This window comes from Megalops cyprinoides, chromosome 1 (genome assembly GCF_013368585.1).
Source record: "Megalops cyprinoides isolate fMegCyp1 chromosome 1, fMegCyp1.pri, whole genome shotgun sequence".
NCBI classification, from domain to species: Eukaryota; Metazoa; Chordata; class Actinopteri; order Elopiformes; family Megalopidae; genus Megalops; species Megalops cyprinoides.
In genome coordinates, this window is record NC_050583.1 from 28501657 (window position 1) to 28524407 (window position 22751).

Genomic DNA, 22751 nt, shown 5'->3' on the forward strand with positions numbered 1-22751 from the left:
TCTTTGTGTTCATATTCACGTCTATTTCACCACATCTTTCTTTGTTTCATTGCTATCAAAGACCATAAGACACACAAGAATTTGTGAATTATATTGGAGATTAAAACCATGTTGTGTCAGAGATACATCTGTTGCTGGTGGTTAGCAACCTTGTAACATGAAACTGAGGAAAAAGCCATATTATTTAAGAAAGCCGCAGGAGGTGAAGAATGAGGAAATTTGTATTTTTGTATTAAAAGCTCACTTTAATTGGACTTACACACATATACAAACCTTTGTAGGGTTCTCTATCAAACTGCTGAAAAACATGCAATGGTGCACTTCTGGAACAGTTTTTAGATTTATACATTAAAAACATAGCTGTCATTTTATACAACTTTGAAAGCTGTTCAGAATTATCTAACACAAACTATTATCTAACAAATAATAAACAAAGGTATACAAAAAGTAACAAAAAAGTTCAAGCTTACTGAAATAATACTTCATTACACAAAAAAATCAACAGCACAATAATGCTTAAGTCTACTAAATAAATATTGTTTAAGGGTTTGTTGGCTTTAAATTCACTATTTGTTGTTGTTTTCCTCTTCTAGGACTACAAATACTAGACTACATGAATAACAAATTAATACCCCCAAAATGATTATTCTGTACAAAATTCACTTCCTGTGTATGTACTGTATGACTGATTAAGAGCAATTAACCTGAACAGCAGAGCTTCATAAATGAAGGAATTAAGATTAAGCCAAAGAGGAGATGGCTGCCACAATTCAGGCCTCTGTTTCACCTGCTGTCAGTGCCATTCAGACTGTCAGGCCTCCTCGTTCGCACAACTTCCACATATTTGGGTCTCCTCCAATAGGCAACTTCATTGTTTAAATTCACTTTTTATACAATAGTCTGCTTCATATGTAAACACAAACTTCCAATGCAGAACAAGAACCTTTGAAATATACAACTTTAGGTCACAATAGCTGCTCAATAAATTTGGTCTGAAGCAAATGTGAAAATATTCCTCCAGAAAAAAATGATGGAATGGATTGCATTTTTAATAGTACTGTACTAGTTCATGCTGTCAGTTGAATATAACAGATAGACAAGTACCCAAACTACATTTTATTGAGTGATCTATAGAAACACCAACCCTCCACCTTTAACTTTATTTTCAAGTAAGATGTAGTGATCTGCAAATTTGGCTGCACATTTATTAAAATGGATTTCTTATTTCACCATGGTAATCATGAAGGCACTTCATTACAGTGAAGATGACCACTGCCAGATACATGCTTGACAGTAATCATAAAATGGTCCATTTTCTGTTTGCCATGAGGGACAATTCCAAAACTTACCCAAGTGTAAGTCCTCTAAATTTTAAAACTGTCTAGTGGTTTTACACAAATGCATTTTCTGTGAAGCCTCATAACTTTCATCTATGTGTTCAGAAGTCTTCGTTACCAGCTTGCAAGCTTTTCCATCACAGCATAACGTGTTTTCACAGAACGGGGATAAAAATGATATATTTAAGGGTTAAAAGTCTACATAATACAATTTCTGGTTTAATATGTTTCCAGTATGCTACTATTGCATTTCTTCAGTCTTTGTAAAATGTATTTTTATTATTTGTCACTGTATGTTCATTATACATAAAAAAGTATATACAAAACATCTGTTGCATCCACCTAGTTGCAGTTTATTACTTCTGGTGAGGTGTTTGTTTGAGGTGATCTATTTGCGTTTTCTCAGGATTAGATACATCAGGCCACTGATCAGAGAAACAGGGAAAGCAATCCAGGCTAGGACAAAGGAGTAACCATAATTCCCATCTTTGAACTCTTCTGTTTGGAAGCTTTCATGCTGAGCTGCATAAATTGAAGCTCCAATCATAACACAAAGACCTTGAAAGACAAAAACAGAGGCATTAGTAAGTTACATATATAGAACTTATGCCTGAATACAAATGTTCCATAGCCAAAGTAATTAACAATGGGTTGGCAGTAGTATGCATGTGATATACACTTCCAATTAATGCTTATAAAAATCCAGAATGGCAAACACAACTGAGAAATATCACAGGATGTATCACACCCTGAGGTTAAGTACAGTTTTGCATTTGTGCTCTCAGGAAAAATTAACTACACACATTTACCCATTCTAACATGAAATTCCATATGGAATATATGGAATTAAAGATGGTATTACTATTACTTGTAATGTCTGGAAAAATATCATATATAATTTACATGTCATGACTCTTAATTTATAATACTTTGGCATTAAACTATGCAGAGGATACAATAACATTGCTTCCACAGTGTCGTCTGTGTCTTGGTGAAGGCTTGTGCTACTCAAGTTTTCATGACATTCAACCTAAAATGGAATGGTGCGTTGAGGAGGAAAAAATAAAATGAATGAATATTATTCTATCCTGTCACATTCTTGATGCACTTTTGCCATTGCAAGGAGAACTTACAAGACAGCAGCTGAATGACTGCAGTAAAGACAAATCTCTCTCCTTGTTTCAGACGGAAAAGCTGCAGGATGAATACAAAGAAACCAACACAGGAAAGGATGGTGGCCAGTATCATTGTTGCCTGCACAGCCTGGAGGTAGCCTGTGTAGTTAAAAAAGAAAGATTTGCAAACCTTGAAAACTAGGATATCTTGTCTTATCTACCTGAATTCTTTGAAAAAAAAAATGTGAGTATACATGTAATTTTCTCTGCTAAAAGCCCAACCTCAAATTAACATTTCGGTAACAATTTTATTTCAAATGTTATAAATCCCATGAATTTAACAGATGACCTTGAAATCTTAAAAATCCTAATACGAATATATTAACAGGGTAAAAATTAAAGCAATGAAAATGGTATTTCTACACACTACTTGTTCATATTTAGTTGCTAAAAGTAATACTGGTGTTGAGAAAAAGAGAAGTAGAATGACAGTTTTGCATGACAATGAATTCTGGATGAATGCTCAAAGGGAATACCTTATGAAAGTAGAAGAATGTTTTATACAGCGTGTACTGTTCTTGCAGGGTATAACACAAAAGTTAGCTGCAACAGACATTGCTGCAACAGACATCTTGAAAGTGCTTTGCATGGATTTGCTTGTCAATTGATCTTTGTAGTCTTTTGCTGACATAAATGATGTCTTTGCTTGTTTGCTCAAACAGAAATAAAATGAAGACCTACATGACTGGTCAGGAATGGAAATATACATTGTCCCTTGACGATTCATGAGTAAAATCAAGCTATGTCATAAACAGTTGTCTTCTTATACAGTAAGAATGATATGGTATAATTCCTGCTTCATTCCTAACCACTGAGAAAACTAACTACTTGGAGAACCATTTCAGAATGTTCTCACTGTAGCGGCCAGAATGCCTGCCTTCTGTGCCATGCATCAGCTAAGTGGTCGGTGGTTCCTCTTGTTGCACAGGGGAATACAGCAGGAGCAAATCCAAATAATGCCATTTTGGGGATTGGTTCAGGTGAGTTTGCTGATAGTTATAATAACTCACCATGCAGCAAGCAGTCTGAGTACCAGAAGTAAATGCTTTGTTACAACCCAATTTAGAAAGCCAGCTAATATTGTATCTAGGTGTTAATACATCTAAAAATATCACTCCTCATTGAAAAAATACCTCTTGTTCCCACAGTAGATTGTTGAATAACACAGCGCAAAAAAGCTTACATACAAAAAACCTGTGAAATATGGTAGAACCTTTTTAGTTGTGTTTTAAAATACAGAGCAAGAATAAACTACATGGTTTGATGAATTCCAACAATGCCTTCATTATAGACAAACAATACACTACATTTAAATATATTTTTAAAAACATTGCTTTGCATGATGAATCAAAAAGTGTTATGCACACTGCTTGTTCATTAGACCCTTGCTTACAGGGTTGAGACAACTTTACGTAAATTTCAGAAATACAGTGTAGCGAAGGGCAAGAGCAGTCACCCCACCGAGGCTTGAACCCGGGTCTACAGGGTACCAACCATGCAACTTTGACCACGACACCAAAGAGCCTGGCTCCCTTCGCTACAAATGGTGTCAGAAGTGGGAAGCACTGGTGAGTGGGGCACCCTGGGATGGGAGAAGTACGGCAAGAGAATGTGTGAGGGACGCCATGGTGCGTGAAGCGCACGGGTGTGCTTCCCGAAGGGGAGGGCAGTGTGATGGAGTGCCGTCACTATGGTTGAGTATGTGCTCTGACTGCCTTACCAACAAGCCTGGCTCTTCGGTGTCACAGTCAAAGTTGCATGGTTGGTACCCTGTAGACCTGGGTTCAAGGCCGGGTGGGGTAACTGCTCTCGCCCTTTGCTACATACAGTATAGCTATAAATATGTTTTCTGTTTTATGTATGCTGTTCATTATTAATAAATGATGACACTGTGGTCAAAGACATTATGTGATACTTGAAGAAACTGTACATGAGAAATAAATGGCCATGTGGTACTGTAACAGTAGTACAGTATGGAGTAAAAAAAATATCTTCAAAATGCAACTGAGTTAACTGTTAAATGCATGAACAGGCATGATTACAATGTCCTGCATGGTGGAAAACTTTTAAATTCACACCACACTTAAAATCACACAATCGCTGTGAAATGGATGTGGATTTTCCAGTAGTTTTCACTGTAGTTGATTTAATTGTACTATACATTACCATTAATTAATGCTCTATAGCCAAGTTCATCCAGTGATATTTTTTTATAAAGCCACTGAATTCATAGGCCTAATTATTATTAATTGTCTAGGCATATTTCTGTAGTAAAACGTTCATGTAACACACCACATTAAATCACATTAATTAAATGATCATGTCAGACAACAGGTACAGTCTTGTCGGTTACCTGCTGTGTGAGATTCGCTGTTCTGAACTGCAGAGCAACTGCTATTGCAGGTGTACCACAGATCAGTGTAAGCATTTCCTGCTACCCACCAGGCCTACAAGTGAAATAGGTTACAAAACATCATCAGACACAGGTACAGGAACCATTCTGACAGCTAAAGCCTTCTAATAAAGCTGGCTGAAATCACATTCCATCCAATATTCAGGTAGTTTCACAAGGTACTCATTTCAAGTCATTTTTTAAAACAAAGATGGAAAGCATGTAATATGTCTTGTATTAAATGAAAATACAGGAACCCATGTTTGCCTGGGATGTTATGTACTTATGAGGTTCACTTCCACAGTAGTCCTTTTCAGATAACAATAACAGAAACTACTGAGGTTTTATGGGTGTCCGAAAGCTGTAGTCTACAATTTTTCTATTATTCATCAATTTGTATATCTACCCTCTGTCTGTCAGTCTCCCCCCCTCTGTGTGTGTGTGTTTGTGTTTGTTTGTGTGTGTTTATTGGGAATTCCAGACTGGGAAAAGACTGCAAACTCTCCTCTTACGTTATTTATTGTTGCAATGAAGAGCAGTGTAGCTGAGATGACATGGAAGAGGATGATGAAAGCTAGTATTATCAACATGGCTCAGAGATAGGAGGTCTGGGGCAGCTTTGTGCCTAAAAATCAGGGCAGAAAAGGAAACACATGTCAGATGTTCACGGGCAAACATGGAATTGACAAAGGACCAATGTCCCCTTTGTTTTTTCGCCTACCACATAAAGCAGTTTTAAGCAATTGCTGCAAACACAGAATTATTATGTTAAATGGAAACAGAAGCTGGTTACATTTACAATTCCACAATAAAAGAAATGTATACCTTGTGTCATAATTTCTGACAACATTACACATAAGGTAACTGTTGCCCACTTAAATTTGTATGGAAATGGCAAAGGTCCAAACATGTTCATCACTGATAAACAAAGTGCACACCCACATTACACACTCATAAACATACACACTGCCACTGTAAAGAAATAGCTTATACTAATGATTGTGGAAGTGGTGCCATTGGTAAATAAATAAGAACACAGAGGACTTGTTCATATTATAAAGACAAGAATGGGCCAAAAAGCATATGGTCTCTCTCTAAAAAGACATGACATGTAGGAATCCTTTCTGGCAGCCTGGTTGCTCTTATCAGTACGCCCTGAACTGACCCTTGTGTACAGCAGTGAGAGCTGCTCAACATGTTTCTTTGAAAATGTAAGATCAAAATGTTTTAGATACAGTTGCCTGTGTGAAATTTCACAGCAATGTCATGCACAGAATGCCTCTGGCTGTGAATGAATCTCAAAAAGAATATGCTTCTTATCACAAGGTTTCATTCAGACGAGTTTTTATGTGGATGTGGGGTGGGGTGAGCAGCTACTGATTACCTTGAGATAATCAAAATGGAAAATTACAGTTAATAAATAAATTTGTCAATCTTTGGTTTCAAGTCAGTTGTGACCTTCTGGCAAATGTAATCCAAAATAAATATGAGATGATAGAAAGCTGAGAATGGCACTCAGAAAAAAGGTGCTGTGTTTATTAATAATTTGGAAATGCCACCATTGTTCTGAACACTTTTTCTCATGGCTGCTTTGTTAAGTAGGTTGTTCAACATTTGAAAAATGTATAAAAATGCCTGATTATTGAAAACAAAATAATACCATTACAAATATCAATGACAAATAAATTGTCACAAATGAAAATGTTTCATGAAACCTACTCAATATAACTAGTCACAGTCAATTAAATCCACATCCAAATGTTCTTTCCTTGATCTTCATCTGAATATCAGATTTGAATATCAGAATGTCATTCTTCATCATATTTAAAGCAATTATTTTTCCAAAGGCAAGGTTCAGGGATAGTCTGACTATACCATGAGATGCCACCTAGGCTCATTTGAAAGGACAAGTATTAATAATGGTTTGCACGAAATCCAAAAAATATACATTCTTTTGAAAGTGATCTTTAGGTCTTTTTTATATGTCTAGCATATAAAAAAAAATCCTTGTTTATTGATGTAATAATCTATCGTCTGTACCGTGGGTTTACTTTTGTTTAAGAATGGGGATGAACAGGTTGTCCTTTAAAATGCTATGTTAAGTTAAACTATGGCACAATAAAACAAGAAGAACAAAAAATCGTTGCTGTGAGAAACAGGAGACGTGATGGGGGTTGATTCTGTTCATGAAATGCAGTCAGATCTTTACAAAACCTTCTGAATTGTGTGCCTCATGTAAGTGTCTCTGAGTCATCTCATTTTCCTTTCATCTTCACACAGACCTGTGCCCTTAACTCCGCACTTTCATCACCCTATTCTCCTCAAGCTCTTTTGAGAAGAGAAACTCTGAATTGAGGGCTTTAAGACAGCACCACAAGGCAGCTTTCTTTATAAAACTGGCTGGCAACTCCAATGACCTCTTCCTTCCTCTGTCAAAACAATTTCTTTGCCTGAACCCTTGTCCTCCTTATCCACGTACTTACCTTCAGGATAATTATATCAACAGACATTTAAGTGGGCTGGGAAAACAAACAGCAGGATGAAGTACCTTTGCTTCACATGATGCATAATTACATGTTCATCTGACTTTAATGACTGATTATTACAATGAGTTTGGTATTTGTTTTGGCTTTAATAAAAGTGAAACTAATTTCACAAGCATAAATTCCACCTAAAGCAGGGTCCTACTTGACACCAGTGCTGTCCAGTTCATCACCCCCCCTACTACTACATACTCACAGTGGTCTGCCATGATTTACAACTGCTGGGCTGTGCTTTTTTCTAACATGACCTCCTGCAAAATCCTATACTGGAGCATACGGTGCAATCAGGATACCACCTGGAGGCTTGGGGTTTCCATGTAACTCTGCTTTTGTAATCATCTCAGGTGACAGTTACAATGTACTGATAATTATTGTGTAAAACTAACATGTACTACACAATGAAGCTCACATTTAAGGTCATTATGAATAGCTGTTCATGCAAAGGCAGCTCACCTTGCAGCATAGTGTTGCGCTCCCTACCAGGACAACAACGTTTGATTGATATCTGATATAAAGTCCTTTCCAATAGTCTTTCCCAACCACACCAATATGACAGATTAGCATCAGTAATGCTAGAGAGCTGTGCTATCATGCTAGCATGAAATGAAGGTAATGGAAAACGGTTACATATGGGATAGCCAGAGCTCCACACCATGTCTGTAACAGGAATAACACTGAAAGGTTTTGATGGCCTAATGACCTAAACCTGACACCAAGATGCAACAAGCCTTGATTTGGCCTTGCCCTTCCTGCTGCAAATACTAATGAAGGATCCTATGGGTGGTGAAAATAGTTTCTGTTCTGAAAACATTGACAATCTCCTCCACAACTATGACAAAAGACCCACAGGTGCTTAATTTAGTCCCATAACAGATCAAAATGTTATCTGAATATGGTTTCAAACAATTAATTTTAAACCACACTGGAAGTTTTTAAGCAGATAAAGTGAATATGGGCTGAGCCTTTAAAAAAAAGGTAAAGCTTTACTAGTAAAGCATAGCACACAGTTGGTGGTATAGTGGTTAGCATAGCTGCCTTCCAAGCAGTTGCCCAGGGTTCAATTCCTGGCCAATGCAAAAAATGCTCTTTGTATTGTACCTCACTTGCAAGTCGCTTTGGATAAAAGTGTCTGCCAAATGAATAAATGTGTCCTTCTGTTCCAAACTACTAGTAGGCTTCAGAGTAGTCATGTCTATAAAATGTAACAACGACAGAAACACCTACAATGGGCAACAACTTGTTTATGTACATTGATGAGCCTATCATAATTTTTTACTTTCTCATCTCATCCTCTACTACCACTTAATTTCGCTGATGCTGAAAGAGTCACTGGTTTCCTGTGCACTCGAACTTTCTGAAATTTGTTCCATGAGAGACTGTTTGATGTTAAAGACTAAAAAAACAACTTCCACCCTATTTCCTCACTTCTGTTTTTATGTCTTATTTCAGAGTAACAGTGTATTGAGTATTGATGAGTTATTTCTTTATTTATTATATTGTTGTTTATTGCATGGATCTGTACAGTATAGCAAATAGAACTGTTTAAGCAGAATGTTCCATACAGAGGATATAAAGATCAGTGAATCATTATAAGAAAGAGCAGTACGCTGCTGCAATCAGTTACTGTTACTGACGTTATTTGATTAGCTTCTACACTGCACTTACCACAGCTTGAAAACAGGACATTCTGTTTTACTATCTTAAAGGGGAAATGATGAGTTTACTAATCCTTATCTGCAAATTCCAAATTTTTACATTGTGATGGATTCTTGAGATCCCTAAAGTCACGTTTTAACCGAACATGAAGCGAAAACTCACTTCGCTTTCCTCGCGCGGGTTTGAAAAATGAACAAGCGAATGTCACGCCACGTCACAGCAAGCATTTTTGATTGCCAACGCTGCTAGCAAGTGTCTGAAGAGATTTCTGGAAAGGGGGCATGGCTTCTAGCTCTACTTGAAGGTGATTAGCTTTCACCAGGTGAAATTTTCACTCGAGTTGAACATTTTTTAAATCAAGCAAACTGTTGCAAATGCTCACTTCGCCCATTTCGCGTTGCTCACAGTTTCGCTGCAATTAACTCCACCCATTCGCCTCCTGCCATTGACTTTTCATGCATTCCTGTTGCTTGTAAATTTCACATTTGGTTAAATCGCATCTTAATAATACCAACACTCCAAGGAAGCAGCATGTTTCCACTAGATTCATTCAAACTATGGAAAGTGTCCCACCTCATTTCCGATTACAGATAAAAAATCTTACTAAAACTGAATTCCAGGAACACTGATTCCACAGTTTTGTGCATTCCCTGCAAGACAGTCATTCCCAATATTTTAAGAATAGATTGCTTTGGTCTGCTGAGTATAAATGAGTGAAGGCAGAGGTTAGCGTTAGTAAACAGTGGTGTGTGGTGGTCTCAACACACATGTGGTTTCCATTTACTGTATCATCCCTTTTATCTAAAGGAAAGGGTGAGAGTCGCAAGAGCAGGGAAGGAAACCCAACAGAAGCATGAAGGAATGAAAGAATATGCCAAACACAATACAGAATCATGTAAATTGGAGTATCACCGCACTAGGGGAATTACAACTGATTGATTAGGTTCACTGCATTGGTACAGCTCTTTATAACACAGCTACGCCTATTCAAATTCATCAGTCCAGTCGTGTTTTGGAGGAAAACAGTCAAATATCAATTCACTCATCATAAAGTGAACAAAAACCAATACAGCTGTCACAGATCAATTATTATTTTTTTTTTTACATATTACTTTTTTTCCTCACAAAGTCGTATAGGCCAATTTTTCCTACCAAAAGTAGAGCCTGGGACATAAAACCAAAGACATAAAACTGTATTGTACAATACTGAACATTCATGGGTAGTTTCTACCTATGGATGTGCAATATGGTTTTTATGTCCTTACAGCTCCACTCCAACTGCATTCTGAAAATAGACAACCATGTAACTGTTTCTTCCTAGAAATGGCAGACAGTATGGGTACAACATTCAGTGTACCAACAATCCTTAACTCCAACATGTGGAAACACTTTGGGTCTTACTAGAAAAACTGAAATTTGGTAAAAGAAAAAAAATAAATAAATAAATAAAATAAAAACTCTTGCAATATGCAAAAAACTTTCAGCTGAGATATTTCAGCAGCATCACAAACCTCTCCACACCTATGCGAAGATGGCATGACGTGACTGAGACCAAAGCTCGTCTGTTAGCAATGCAGTGAATGACGCGCAAGCTGAGACCGTGACAGGTATTAAAACCTTTTTCCACAGTTCCTTCGGACACAACTCTCTCCAGTCAAAAGCAATAACAGCTTCAATTGGCTACTTCATTTGCAAGGACTTGCTCATTTCATGAACTACAGCTTTAACGAGAGTCATGGATTTAGAAATATGTTCGCTGCCCTGGATCCCAGGTACACCAAACCCAATATTTTTCAGAAAAATATATCTGGGAGCTGTATGCTAAAAGCACAACAGGCAGGGCAAGTGGCCATAAGAACCAGAAGTTGGACACCTTGTTCAACTGACTTGTCCACGATCCTAACAGTACATTTTGCAAACACGAGTGTTTAACTTGGCACACATGTGAGAGAACAGCACAACTATGTTGCGAGAGGCATGTGTAATATGGGGGACTGATGACAAATAACATCTCTTGTGATGGATAATGCAAGGAATATGGTAGTATCAAGAGTCAAGGCACAAATGACCCCGGTGGGCTTCTGTTTTCTGCACAGCTGGACACATTGGGCGTTTTGTAATTAATAGGGTAGAGATTATTCACCTTCTAAACCACCAATGTTAGGTGTGATGTTTTTTGGCTGTCTTTGAAGCAAAGGGAGACAGTGGTGGTTATCTATAATGGTAAGGAATGTACTGACATTGTTACATGAAATAATATACTGAAAATATATAGAAACAGAAAGGAAAAGTGGTGTATGGAAGAAATACATGATTTCCTTCCTCATGTCATCTGATATCAAACTGCAGCAGTAGGGCTCCCAAGTAGCTCAAGCACTTGCGTTGAGTACAAGTTGAGCTCTGTAGCCTGGGTTTAATACCAGCTGTGTCATCAGTCAACAATGACCAGGAGCTCACAGCACTTAGCTCACTGTAGTATTCTGGGTAACCTGCAGTTTAAAAATACATATATTTACATTGGTGTGTGAGTGAATCATAAGATTACAATTCTCTGCATGAGTGAAGTGGATGCCTTGGTAAGAGATGACAATGTTCAATTGAATTTCAAGAGAGGGAGTGTAATCAGGGAGAAGACAGAAAAAAACTGAAGCAGTGATCTACTTTCAGTTTAGCTGCTGCTATGGAATATGTAAATGAGCATCTGAAATAACATCTACAAGCACTATGCAAGTAACAGAACTCCACCACAGCCCAATTCTCTGAAAAGAAGCCCCTGATTAAAGGAACGAAAGTGCCATGACATCACTGAGAAATGGAGGAATTGAGGATATGGAACAGAGTAGTAAAATAACCAGAAATCTTGTGGTGACAAACTGGTGATGGATTTCTGGTGACGGCAACCCCAGCTATATGCTTTTGAGATTATTACCGCACCAAACCTCAACCATTTGCAAAACCATTCGCCAAAATGTGAGCAACAAAAGATCTCCAACCTACATCAAAATACTTGTGAGTTAGTTTAGAGTGCTGGTAAGTAATCTGAGATATAATTACTTTTGCAATGTTAAGAAAAACAGTGAGAACCATGAAACTGAAAATGTAAAATTATGTGGTTTGCTCCTTTAAGAGAACAGGTATAACTGCCCAGCCTGAACAAATTTAAACACTGACTATCTCACTCTGACACCAAGCAAAACAAAACAAGTACATGACCGAGCGCCCACTGAAATTTCTCCATGTTGGCAACCATTTAAGATGATAATCTTGCTTTGCCTGGAGGTTTGTGTGGGAAAAGAGATCCATTGTAAGAGTTCCGCTATGCCTGTTTAAGAGCGTGAAATGAAATACAGCATCAGTATGACACAACATCAGCCTACATTACAGATGTGCACAAGTGATCACCATTACACACAAAGCAGCTGTGTACATCACACCATACAGGATGTAATATATTCTGTGATTTCTGTGGGTGTCTGCAACATCAGAAATGGAAAGTACAAACTGTGCACCCTGTAGCCAGGCATTCATGCTACAGAAACAAGACCCACTGCTAGTGAATTGCATTTATAAGTCACTGTAACCTGACTTAAGACTTAAGACGCTGTAAGACGCTCAATCCTACCTCTCTGTATGCGCTGTCAGTGTGTCCTGGAAGAGTGGTTTCTCTACACCCCACAGGCTGCCTACAAGTGTTCCTCAAGGCTCTGTACTTGACCCCCTCCTCTTCTCTCTTTACAATAATGTTGGCCCTGTTGTCTCCACCAATGGTTTTTCATACCACGTCTACACTGATGACACTCTGCTTTTCCTGTCTTTTCCTCAGGTCTCTGCGCACATCTCACCTTGCTTGAAGGACACTTCATACTGGATGGTAGACTGCCACCTAAAGCTCAACCTGGATAAGATTGAGATGCTTTACATCCTCTCCAGGCCCTCTCTGTTTCAAGACCTCTCCCTCAGCCTAGACACTACAAGCTATTTTACTGATACCACTTTTACTATCAAGAGCCTTAGGGCAGTCCTTGACAACTTTCTGTCCTTCTCTTCACAGGTTGCAGTGGTGAGTTCGGTCTGCAGACTCTTTTTGTACAACATCCAAAGGATCCACCCCTAACTCACTGTGTATTCTATGCAGCTCCTAGTTCAGGCCCTGGTCCTCTCATATGTAGACTACTGTAACTCCCTTCTTTCTTGTCTTTCTGCTTGTGGCATCAAACCCCTGCAGCTAATCCAGAATGCAGCTGCTGAACTTACCTACAACCTTCTTAAACATAGTCACACCTCTCCTCACCTTACTTCACTTGCTTCCTGTTTTCACAGGCACCTATTTCAAAACCTTGGTGCTGGCATACTGGACAATGAATGGGACAGCCTCCTCATACCTCCAGCCAGTCTTCAAACCATATGTACCAGCCATATCACTACACTCTGCAACCTTGAGGCAATTGAGTGTCCCTTCCCTACAGGGTCAATCCTCTTAGCCATGATACCTGTCTGTTCTGGTCTCCCAGTGGTGGAATGAACTTTGCACAGTGCTCAGAACAGCAGAATCACTGGCCACCTTCCCACTCAGACTGGAGACCCACCTCCACAGACCATACCTAAGTTCCACTTCAATCTCCACCCCCTAACACCTACTACTTTTATTTCTTGCCACTTATTTACCTGTAGTATCGTGATGTGTTATAGATACTGTGATCCAGTGACTGTGTGATGTATGATAGTGTATGTACCCTACTTCCCTTAGTTTTCTAGTTGTCTAGTTTCAGGATAGCACAACATAACTTGTGGTAGTGCTTGAATGGTATTGTGCTCACAGTCATTGGTCTGGGAGTGTTGGTAGCCTGATCTGACACTGTTGCTAATTTAATTTGGATGGATACACTTCAGTTCTCTTGTGCTGGAAGTCACTCTGTTAGTCTGTTCTCACAGTCTTGCTAATTTACCTTGGATGAATACACTGCTGTTCGCTTGTGCTGGAAGTCATTCTGGATAAGAGTGTCTGCTAAATAAATGTAATGTAATGACCAGTTCCATTCATTCAAGCATGACTTTTATCTTTGTAGCAAACATTTCTTGATATGATTTGCTTTGTGACTGGGGCTATGGATTTGACTTTTGTATGGGGCTGGGGGGTTTAGGGCCTGCTAAAGTTTCATATATAATCTAAAAACATCTGAACGTTTGTCTTGGAAAATGGCAGGATTAGGCTGTTCCATAACAGCTTCACTATCTAAAATCCTGTGGGTTTGTAATGACAGTAGAGTTCCCCCTAAAACTCCTCAAGATTCCACCATCTATAAAAAAAATCATAAAAGTCTTGTTGCAAATGAGTTGCAGTTGGATTTTTACAGCTGTTTTTGCTGGGTCTACCGGGCTGCGCATGTGCCAAACGGTTTTGTGCCCCGTGGAAAATGCTGACTTGGATTTCAGTTTTAATGTAATTTTTCATAAAACAAAAGCCGCAGTCTCCAGCATATCTCACAAAATTTCCGAACCCAACACTGCCGAAAACAGACACAGCATTGGTGGAACAAATGATCAAAATGTGGAAAAAACTCAAAATGACTATACAGCTTTTAAAATTCAGCAGTAAATGGAATGTTCAAGCCTGAAATGTTAAAGCATCTTGTTATAAAGTTCTGTCCATCCCTTATACGTGCTAAACATGCCCATATCACACATTTCCCTTCAACTGTCTTTAATTTCAGATTTTACAATACCAATATGTGATGCTATCTTTCATAATTGTTTGTAAATCTGCTATTTAAATGACATAAAAACCTGAAAAAATGTTAGATGTTAGATTAATGGTTGCTACTTATGCCTACCCCTTGCTGTGTGTATTTCATGGATGGATTGTTACTAAAGGGCATAAATTATTTATCTCATCCCCATTATGAATAATATCCTTTAACCACTACTGTACGCAGGTGAGGGTTACACTTTTAGTACATTCTATGGCATGCAGTACTCACACAGGTGAACCTTGGGGATGTGAAATAATAAAGTATGCATTTACTGTCAAAAATGACATATTCTGCAAAAACATGTGCTTGAACCATGAGGCATGACTGCAAGCATTCTGCATGCTGCTTAATGTTCAGGATTTGACAGTTACTGTGGGCTTGTATTGGGGCCCTAATGGTTGTGCCTAATGGGACGGTGCTCATACGTCATTATTGTCAGGGTCACATGCATCTATCACAGAAGAATGAACACTGAGTACAGCTGTGCTCCCACCTCAGTATAATATATGCAATCATTAAGAAAGCAAGTGATGGAACAAATGAAAACCAAACAGCATATGCTCTGATATGTAAAAGAGATGCAGGGTGAGAGAACACAAAGCTCTGCTCTCCATGACACTGACATCATCTGCACCTTTTAATGTCATCATGAGCCTGACGTAAAAAGCTGAATTCCTAATTCCAGATTCTCAGGGCAAACACATGTAAAAGATATTGGCATGATTTTCACAAGCAGAGAAAAGTGTTTTCCCATCATGCTTGGGATGTGCACATTCCATTTATTTCTTTGCCTACTGTCAGATAAGAAAGTATGCTTCAAAGAGATATTTAAAGCTCAACAAAGACCTTGCTTAAAAAACAGACATTGTCTAAGAATGAAGACTGAAAGTCAGTTGATCCCTTTTAATTTAGCCCTCAGAAGTGAATATCCAGACAACAACTGCCAAGGAAACTGCCACACTCTTTGCTTAACAGTTCCAACCTGTCATACCACTGACTGCTTTTATCAGTGTGAGATCTTTCAAATTCCACTTCCTGTATTTACCAAGCTCTGGACTTGCCACAGAGTCATTCACAGCACAAAGAGACCATTCATTTCCAAGACTGACCATGGGCACAACAGCCTAAAGCAGTCACTGAATATTTACATATTTCAGTCACAGTCCCACTGTTATTGAATCACGGGTATCCTTGTCTAAAAGGGTGAATGTTTTGTACTTCGTTTTTACACATTTCCCTTCAACTGCAACAAAATGGTCCAGCCCAGCTGCTTCGTTCATGTCCATACACAACTTTGTACATCCAGATCTTATTCTGGAGAAAGCACCACAAGCCAAGTCCTTCCCTGGTAGCTGTCCCATTATGAGTTTCAACACAGTGAGTGTGTTGGGGTCAGTCTGTTCAAGAACTGAGCTAACTCCCAAACAAGATTCTTGAAAGGTCGAACAGAGAACAGCACAGCAGAGAGCCCATTGAAACATGCTGAGCATAAAGCTTTCCAGTGAGATGTCTCCTGACCAACCAAACAAATGGAGCTCAAACAAAAAGCTTATATGGGCTGCCATACTATAGATTATTTATCACAGACAAGCAATCAAAATCTATTGAGACCCAGTAAATTTGTCCTCAATATTCTGTTGGTTTGATACAATATCTCAGATGCTTTAAAGTAGCCGAAAACCATCTTCAGATTTTTCTTGTGTTCTTTCTCCTAAATTCCACAGTGAAGCACTGTGAGACTATAAAATGTCACATGATGCCTTATCTGTTATTTTCCCTGATAGAATTTTACATTTTGTTTTCATTATTTTGTTGCATCTATGTAAACATGACAGAATTTATTTTAGTCGTTTTTATTTATAAGAACTAAGAAGTTTGCATGAAAATGTGCTCTTTTAGCTCAGAATACATTAGACTTAGGGATATGCATTATTACATAACAAGGACAGACATCTTTAATTCAGATGTGTGTTTTAGATTGAGGGTAAACAACACAAGTCTGGTATATGTCCTGTGTGGTTTTCATAACAACCCTTCACACAAGGGGTTAAACCCCAGCACATCTGGAAGCTGTATAGTGCAGCTAGAACCTAGACCATAATAGAACAGCGACCATGACACAGTGTATCGAGACCATTTTCTACAGCACTCATTTTTGTAGGCTTGTTTTTCTGTCTCTTCATTGTCATAGACTTTATGGCTAGGATTGGTTTGTTCTGCCTCCTCATGCAAATACCAGATTTCACAAAGTCTACAGCCTCTCTGCGCCAATTGCTTCTGTTTACAGTGCTCCTAATGTTTAAGCCATATGTGCCTGCTGACGGTGTGTGTGTGTGTGTGTGTGTGTGTGTGTGTGTGTGTGTGCGTGAGTGCATGTGTTCCTCCCCCTTCCTGTCAATGTGTGATCTCCATAGCAAGCTACACATAGATGCATCACGGTGCTCCCGCTCCACGTGGCCAGCAGGGCTCAGCACACTGCAGGCTAGGTTTCACTTGAGGAACTTCACTTCCATGCAGCCTTACTCTAGTAAACTCACCCAAGACATCTGTAATTTATTGTTTCGCTCACTGGTCAGAAATAACTCACCCAAAATCTTGGTCGCAGATTAGAATGCTCCAGACTATACCTCGGTTTCAGACACAAACACGCGCTCTGTGAACTCTGCTCTCACTCATTAAAGACAGATGTGTTTCACTGAGCCTGCATTCTTTGTTTAAAAGGCAAAAGCAAAAAAAGGATTGGCTGAGGTGGACAAGCCCAGGAAGGAAGTATTTTTTTTTCCTTGTGCCTCCGTTTCACTCAGACTTTCATTTCTGGATCTCAAAGAGGAGCAAAAAAAAATAATAAAATACTGCACCCCGGCACATTCACTACCTAAGTTAGAGCACAGCTGACCTCAAACCTAAAGATAACAGCAGTGAGTCAGAGAGCTGAACACTGGTTTTCCATAAGGTTTTAGAATCACAAAGACTTGTCAGCTCTTCCACAGCCAAAGAGAGACTCTCTTCCTGATCCAGACTTTGACAACATCAGTTCTGTTGAAAGTGCCCTGGGGCACATATCCAATCTAATCTGAGAAGAGCACTGCAAACTGCACATATTCAAAATGCAGCAAAATGTCACCATCTATTCCTTTCTTTCCAGCACACACAATGACCCATTTCATTTGTTGTCTGACTTCCCACTCTCTTCTCTTAGAAGAATGGTAAATTAACACATGGGAAATAGGGCTCAGCAAACAAACCCTTACTCAATATTTCCCACAATTATTTAGAGATTTAATGGAATATAGTGACTCATTCAGTGCTCATATATGATTTTGGACAAATACTCCTGTAACTCATATTTAACCAATATTAAATCACCTTTGTAACTGTGAGTTTACTACAGTGACACCATATGGACAGGTCATAAAGAACTACTGGATCAACTTGAACACAGCTTGAGAACAAGCAGGTCACACAAAGCTGTGTGCATGTAACTGCACTATAGTAAAATTCAGCTGTAGGTGAATATAATAGCACATGCATCAGACTATTAGTAAATGGCTGGAGGAAAATTTTCAAAACACAAATGCCGTTTTCCTCAGGCACAGTATGAAATTCCATTCATCTGATGGACCTTTAGAGATCCACTAGGACATGGTCTCTTAAGAGTCATAAATCTCTTAAGTTCATACAGTGTTGAAAAGTAGTGCAAAAGCAAGACCTACTGACACACCTCGCTGGCTGGGAAATTTAAGAGAAACCTATAACAGTCATTGATGAATTTGATGAAGTCTTGCTGTCTGAGAAAGATTACATGAACAATTCCTTTCATTTTATTTGAAAAAGGCCTCAGTAATGTATTGTTCAATGAGTTTAACTCCACAAAGCACAAAGTGTTCTCCATTCTCTGAGCAAGAATAGAAATACAGCAAAGCACAACAGTAAAAAGTATAAATGACTCTTATAAGTATACAGCACAAAAACCAATGGAGAAAAATGCTAAACAATGATTAATTATCTATGTTCAAAAAAATATCCAATACATAAAGACAAAAATTATTGCAGCTTTTCTAATGGTTTCATTTTCATTTTTCCCCTAACAGCCCCGGTTGTAATGGACGGACACACACACACACACACCTTGCATAGTTAAAGCATTATGTAACATCATGCACAGAATCCAAATACCTATGTGTTTTACAAAACTCAGATGAAGATGTTTGAACCATTTGTCAAAGGAAGCTTCTATCACAGTAAGGACAAGTCTTATATCATGTCATATATTCTTATATATTTGGCAACTTTTGCAATGAGGTAAATTTCTACCTTATCTTTATGAGAAGGAATAAAAGACTAACCTTTGCGCACAGACTGAATTCTATGTCTAACCATAGATAAACCACAGATGGCCAAATATCTCATTTATTTGTCTCTCTACTATATTTACAAACTGTGAAAGAATGTAAGGTTTGCATGTATTGCTCGACCAGCTGCAGCTTTCCAGCTACCATGTTCCATGCTGTATACACAATCAAAACACGTCACTGCAATGCATGGAAACCTACAGAATTCAATCGGCACCATTCGAGTTACTGAAGTATGCTGCCCTAGATTGCCGAACACAATGTCCTTGTGCAAATCCCTGTAGTTCAACATAAAAATACCCGTAAGCTAACTACTGCAAACATTCCGAACATATTGTCCGAAACTAAATCTGGTTCCTAAATAATTCTGACCACAAACGTTCAGTTCACGTTCCTCTTTGTCATTACAACCAAAATTCAGCCAACGCAGTAGTCGCATCAGTTAAGTGCTGAACATCAAAGTTCCTCCCTAAAAGGACACCAGGAGGCGTCGTATGAGCCACCGAAGGGGAAAAACCCTTAAAACTAACAAAAGTTTTTCATTCTCAGTGCCCCACCCCCACCAAAATAATAAAAGTAAAAAATGCAGGACGTATTTATATAGTTTTATTTAGTGATGACTTCAGTGTATTTACGTAATTTACTTAGTCAAGAAAAAATTTCCAGAGTTGCTCATTAAGAGTGACGATAAAGGAGAATCGAAACGCTAATACTTCATATAAGCGGTTTCTAATGATAAGAATATTTTAAACAAGTATTTAGTTACTTCAGGACTAACATGGACAACGCCCCTTTGTGGAAGTTAAACGAGTTTAAATTAAGTTATAAACTTCAAGTATAATGCTCGTTAACCATCCAGTGCTCTATGGCAGATAATAACATATTAACGAATTTTACCAACCGTTGCAGTATGTCAAAAACAGAAAATTCCAAGCCTACCTGTTTACATGCGATAATATTATGTATGGATATTTAAGCCTTAAAATATGTCGTATTTTACTATAAACCTGTTTTAGAAAACTGCGAACAAATACTCACTGTTATGAAACGTACGCCTTGAAGTTTGGTCAGTTCAGATATAGCAAGCCAGACGTGCAGACCTAAAGATGCAGATCAAACGTGACTGGAACAAAGTTGTATAGTTGTAGTACTATGCAACTATAACTGAGCGTTCACGCTCCACCCACCGAGTGACGTTGCAGAACTGAAATTGGGTGTGGTTTGGAATTTAATAGTTGTTTTGCCAGAGATGGTATAGTGAAAACGGACGCAATGGCCATTCTATGATTTAAAAACGGTATTTCTTTATATGTTTAAAGCGACAATGCATCATAGTCAATGCCACGAAGTTTAGCTTTTACTCAGTATAGAATGTAATGTTCTTTGATGAGCAAGCGCAACGTGGATAAATGTCTTTTCAAAACAATAAGCAGAAGATATGCATTGGGATGAGACAGTAGCCTATTATGTGAAGACTACTATACACATTTGTAGAATCTAAACAGAATCGTAAAATGATCTCCCAAACATTATGAAACGTCTGACGTGTCGTTTGTCTTTGTTAAATGTTTCTGATATAATGCAATAGAATACAATGGACATGGCTACAGAAGTATTGTCTTCAAAGTTGTTTTTGAGAAGTGATATTGTTAAAATGTAAACAGCGCAATAAAATATCTCTCTGTGACAGTTATAGTGTGTAATAGTGTTAACTTTAATGTTTCTTGTTGTGTTTCTATTGTTTGGAAGGAAAGTCGAGAACTTATGAAGACTAATCAGTGAACTATCCCTTATTCACCAGTGGCTACCTCTACTATTGTTGCTTGGTTAGGCACATAGAACTGCAAGAGCTTCTTGATAAGGTTGGAGCATGACAGAAAAGGAGCCTGAACTGAGGAGAAAATGGGCAGTCTTATCCTGTTTGCAAACCTCGCTGAGAGAGGCCAGCAACAGGAAAAGAAATGCAGGGGATTTGCTCTCAAAGGAAACTGTTAATCTCGCCACAGTGTCCCAAGCAGTCTACTTTAAAAGCCTTTCATTCCTTGCTATGGATGGTTTCTCCCACCGCAACAAATAGAGGTGCTTTTCTCCCCAAGACTTTCTTTATCTTTGGGCTTTTGCTCACGTGAATTTCTTACAGATATGTTCTTTCCAAGTCGAAATAAAAAGTCGTTTTTGCTTTATTACCCAATATTTAACCTCTCTACCTTCAAAAGGGAACTCTGCATTGAATTTATTTATTCCATTCGTGACAGTGTTCTTGTCATATGTCCCGCCTCCTTTTTTGGACCGATGTCCTATGCCAGACTGCAGCATATCATCTGTCTCGTCTCATCTTTGAGCCTGTTCATTTCCTGTTCATTCCTCCAGGTTCAAGTGCAGCTTTTTTCCCTTTGTTATTCTGAATATGTGCAGTGGAACTGAGGCAGACTTCAGTGTTTTATGTTACCTGGAAAGGGTTTCCCCACTCTCAGAGACTACATTTTTTAGCTTTATGATAGTTTTAAAGTACTTGTTGTAAACATTGTACCTCTCTGCAATCTTGTTCTACCCTCCTCTGAATCATTTTGAAATATTCACCTTTTTTTAGTTGAGTAAGTCTTATTGAGTAGACTTTAAATATCTTTACCAGAGCATGGGATTTTTCCAGTATTATCCAAAAATAAACAAATACAAATGTATTATTATTAATTTTGGTGATTTGGTCAAACTTACTAAAATATAGCGTGACAACACTGTTTGCTGCATTAAGATTGGTTATACATGTCTGTCTAAAGGCCATGTTTGTATCAAATTATTTTTAGTTAGCATTATTAGTCTTTATCCTCTAAAGTCACCCCCCCTCACCCCACAGTAATTCATATTTTTGAAGTGAAAGTATCTCAGCTCGACACTCATGTTTTTTCTATTATTTTTTGTATTTATTTATTTTATCTAGAGAGAAAATAACTTGATGGATGTACAACATTGAGGCTGGAACAGGAAAAACATCTTTTTTTCATAATTGTTCTCTCAGTACTGTAGTTCTTGAATTTAGTCCTCTATGAAAGTGTTCTGTCCACAATTACTGTCATCGATCATGACACTGATACAACCACATACACAGAGCCAAGAATGTGAGGAATTCAGTGGCTATGTAAAGGGTGCTAGACCATAAGAAACAGATTTTCATGCCAATCAGACAAGCATGCCATGTTAGCCCATTAAAGGCAGTCTGTTCATTGCAATACGTACAGTCCTCATATTGAGTATACCACATGTGTGCCTCATTCTTTACAGGCAATGATTTGGGGTAGGGAAAAAAATCCTTTCCTTAAATTGTGCATTAATGTGAAACACCCCCTCGCCTCTGCAAGAATTCTGGCCAGTGCAGTGGAGTCACACACAAATGCTAATCAAGTAGTGAATGCAGTTAATCTTCCTTGGAGTATTTCAGAGCGAATTTGGCTTTCAGCTTTTACACAGTATAATGCCAATTACTTGTAAGTACACTGTAAACATTACGCTTTCTCACAACAGTTTAACCAATCTGACACACTGGATTCT

At 38.3% G+C, this 22751-nt stretch overlaps 1 protein-coding gene across 2 annotated transcripts; it reads right to left on the reverse strand.

The window, feature by feature from the left end:
* Window positions 1-556: 556 nt before the first annotated feature.
* Window positions 557-20337, reverse strand: LOC118784089 (epithelial membrane protein 2-like). 2 transcript variants are annotated; one of them, XM_036538086.1, is made up of 5 exons: window positions 20244-20337; window positions 5417-5529; window positions 4866-4959; window positions 2471-2611; window positions 557-1895 (listed from the first exon to the last, which is right to left on the reverse strand). In XM_036538086.1, exons 2-5 carry the CDS (start codon window positions 5492-5494, stop codon window positions 1726-1728), a joined length of 483 nt encoding a protein of 160 aa, XP_036393979.1. In that variant the 5' UTR covers window positions 5495-5529; window positions 20244-20337; the 3' UTR covers window positions 557-1725. The 2 variants fall into 2 exon arrangements, with proteins under 2 accessions (XP_036393979.1, XP_036393987.1); XM_036538094.1 differs by lacking the exon at window positions 20244-20337 and adding an exon at window positions 17441-17477.
* Window positions 20338-22751: the final 2414 nt, after the last annotated feature.

Bases quoted from the DNA above. Each gene is read 5' to 3' on its own strand.
- LOC118784089 (XM_036538086.1), bottom strand. From the start codon at position 5,494: ATGTTGATAATACTAGCTTTCATCATCCTCTTCCATGTCATCTCAGCT. The intron at 4,960-5,416 runs GTAAGAGGAGAG...TTTCACTTGTAG, and splicing joins TCATTGCAACAATAAATAAC to GCCTGGTGGGTAGCAGGAAA. The intron at 2,612-4,865 runs GTAACCGACAAG...TTAACTACACAG, and splicing joins CAGCGAATCTCACACAGCAG to GCTACCTCCAGGCTGTGCAG.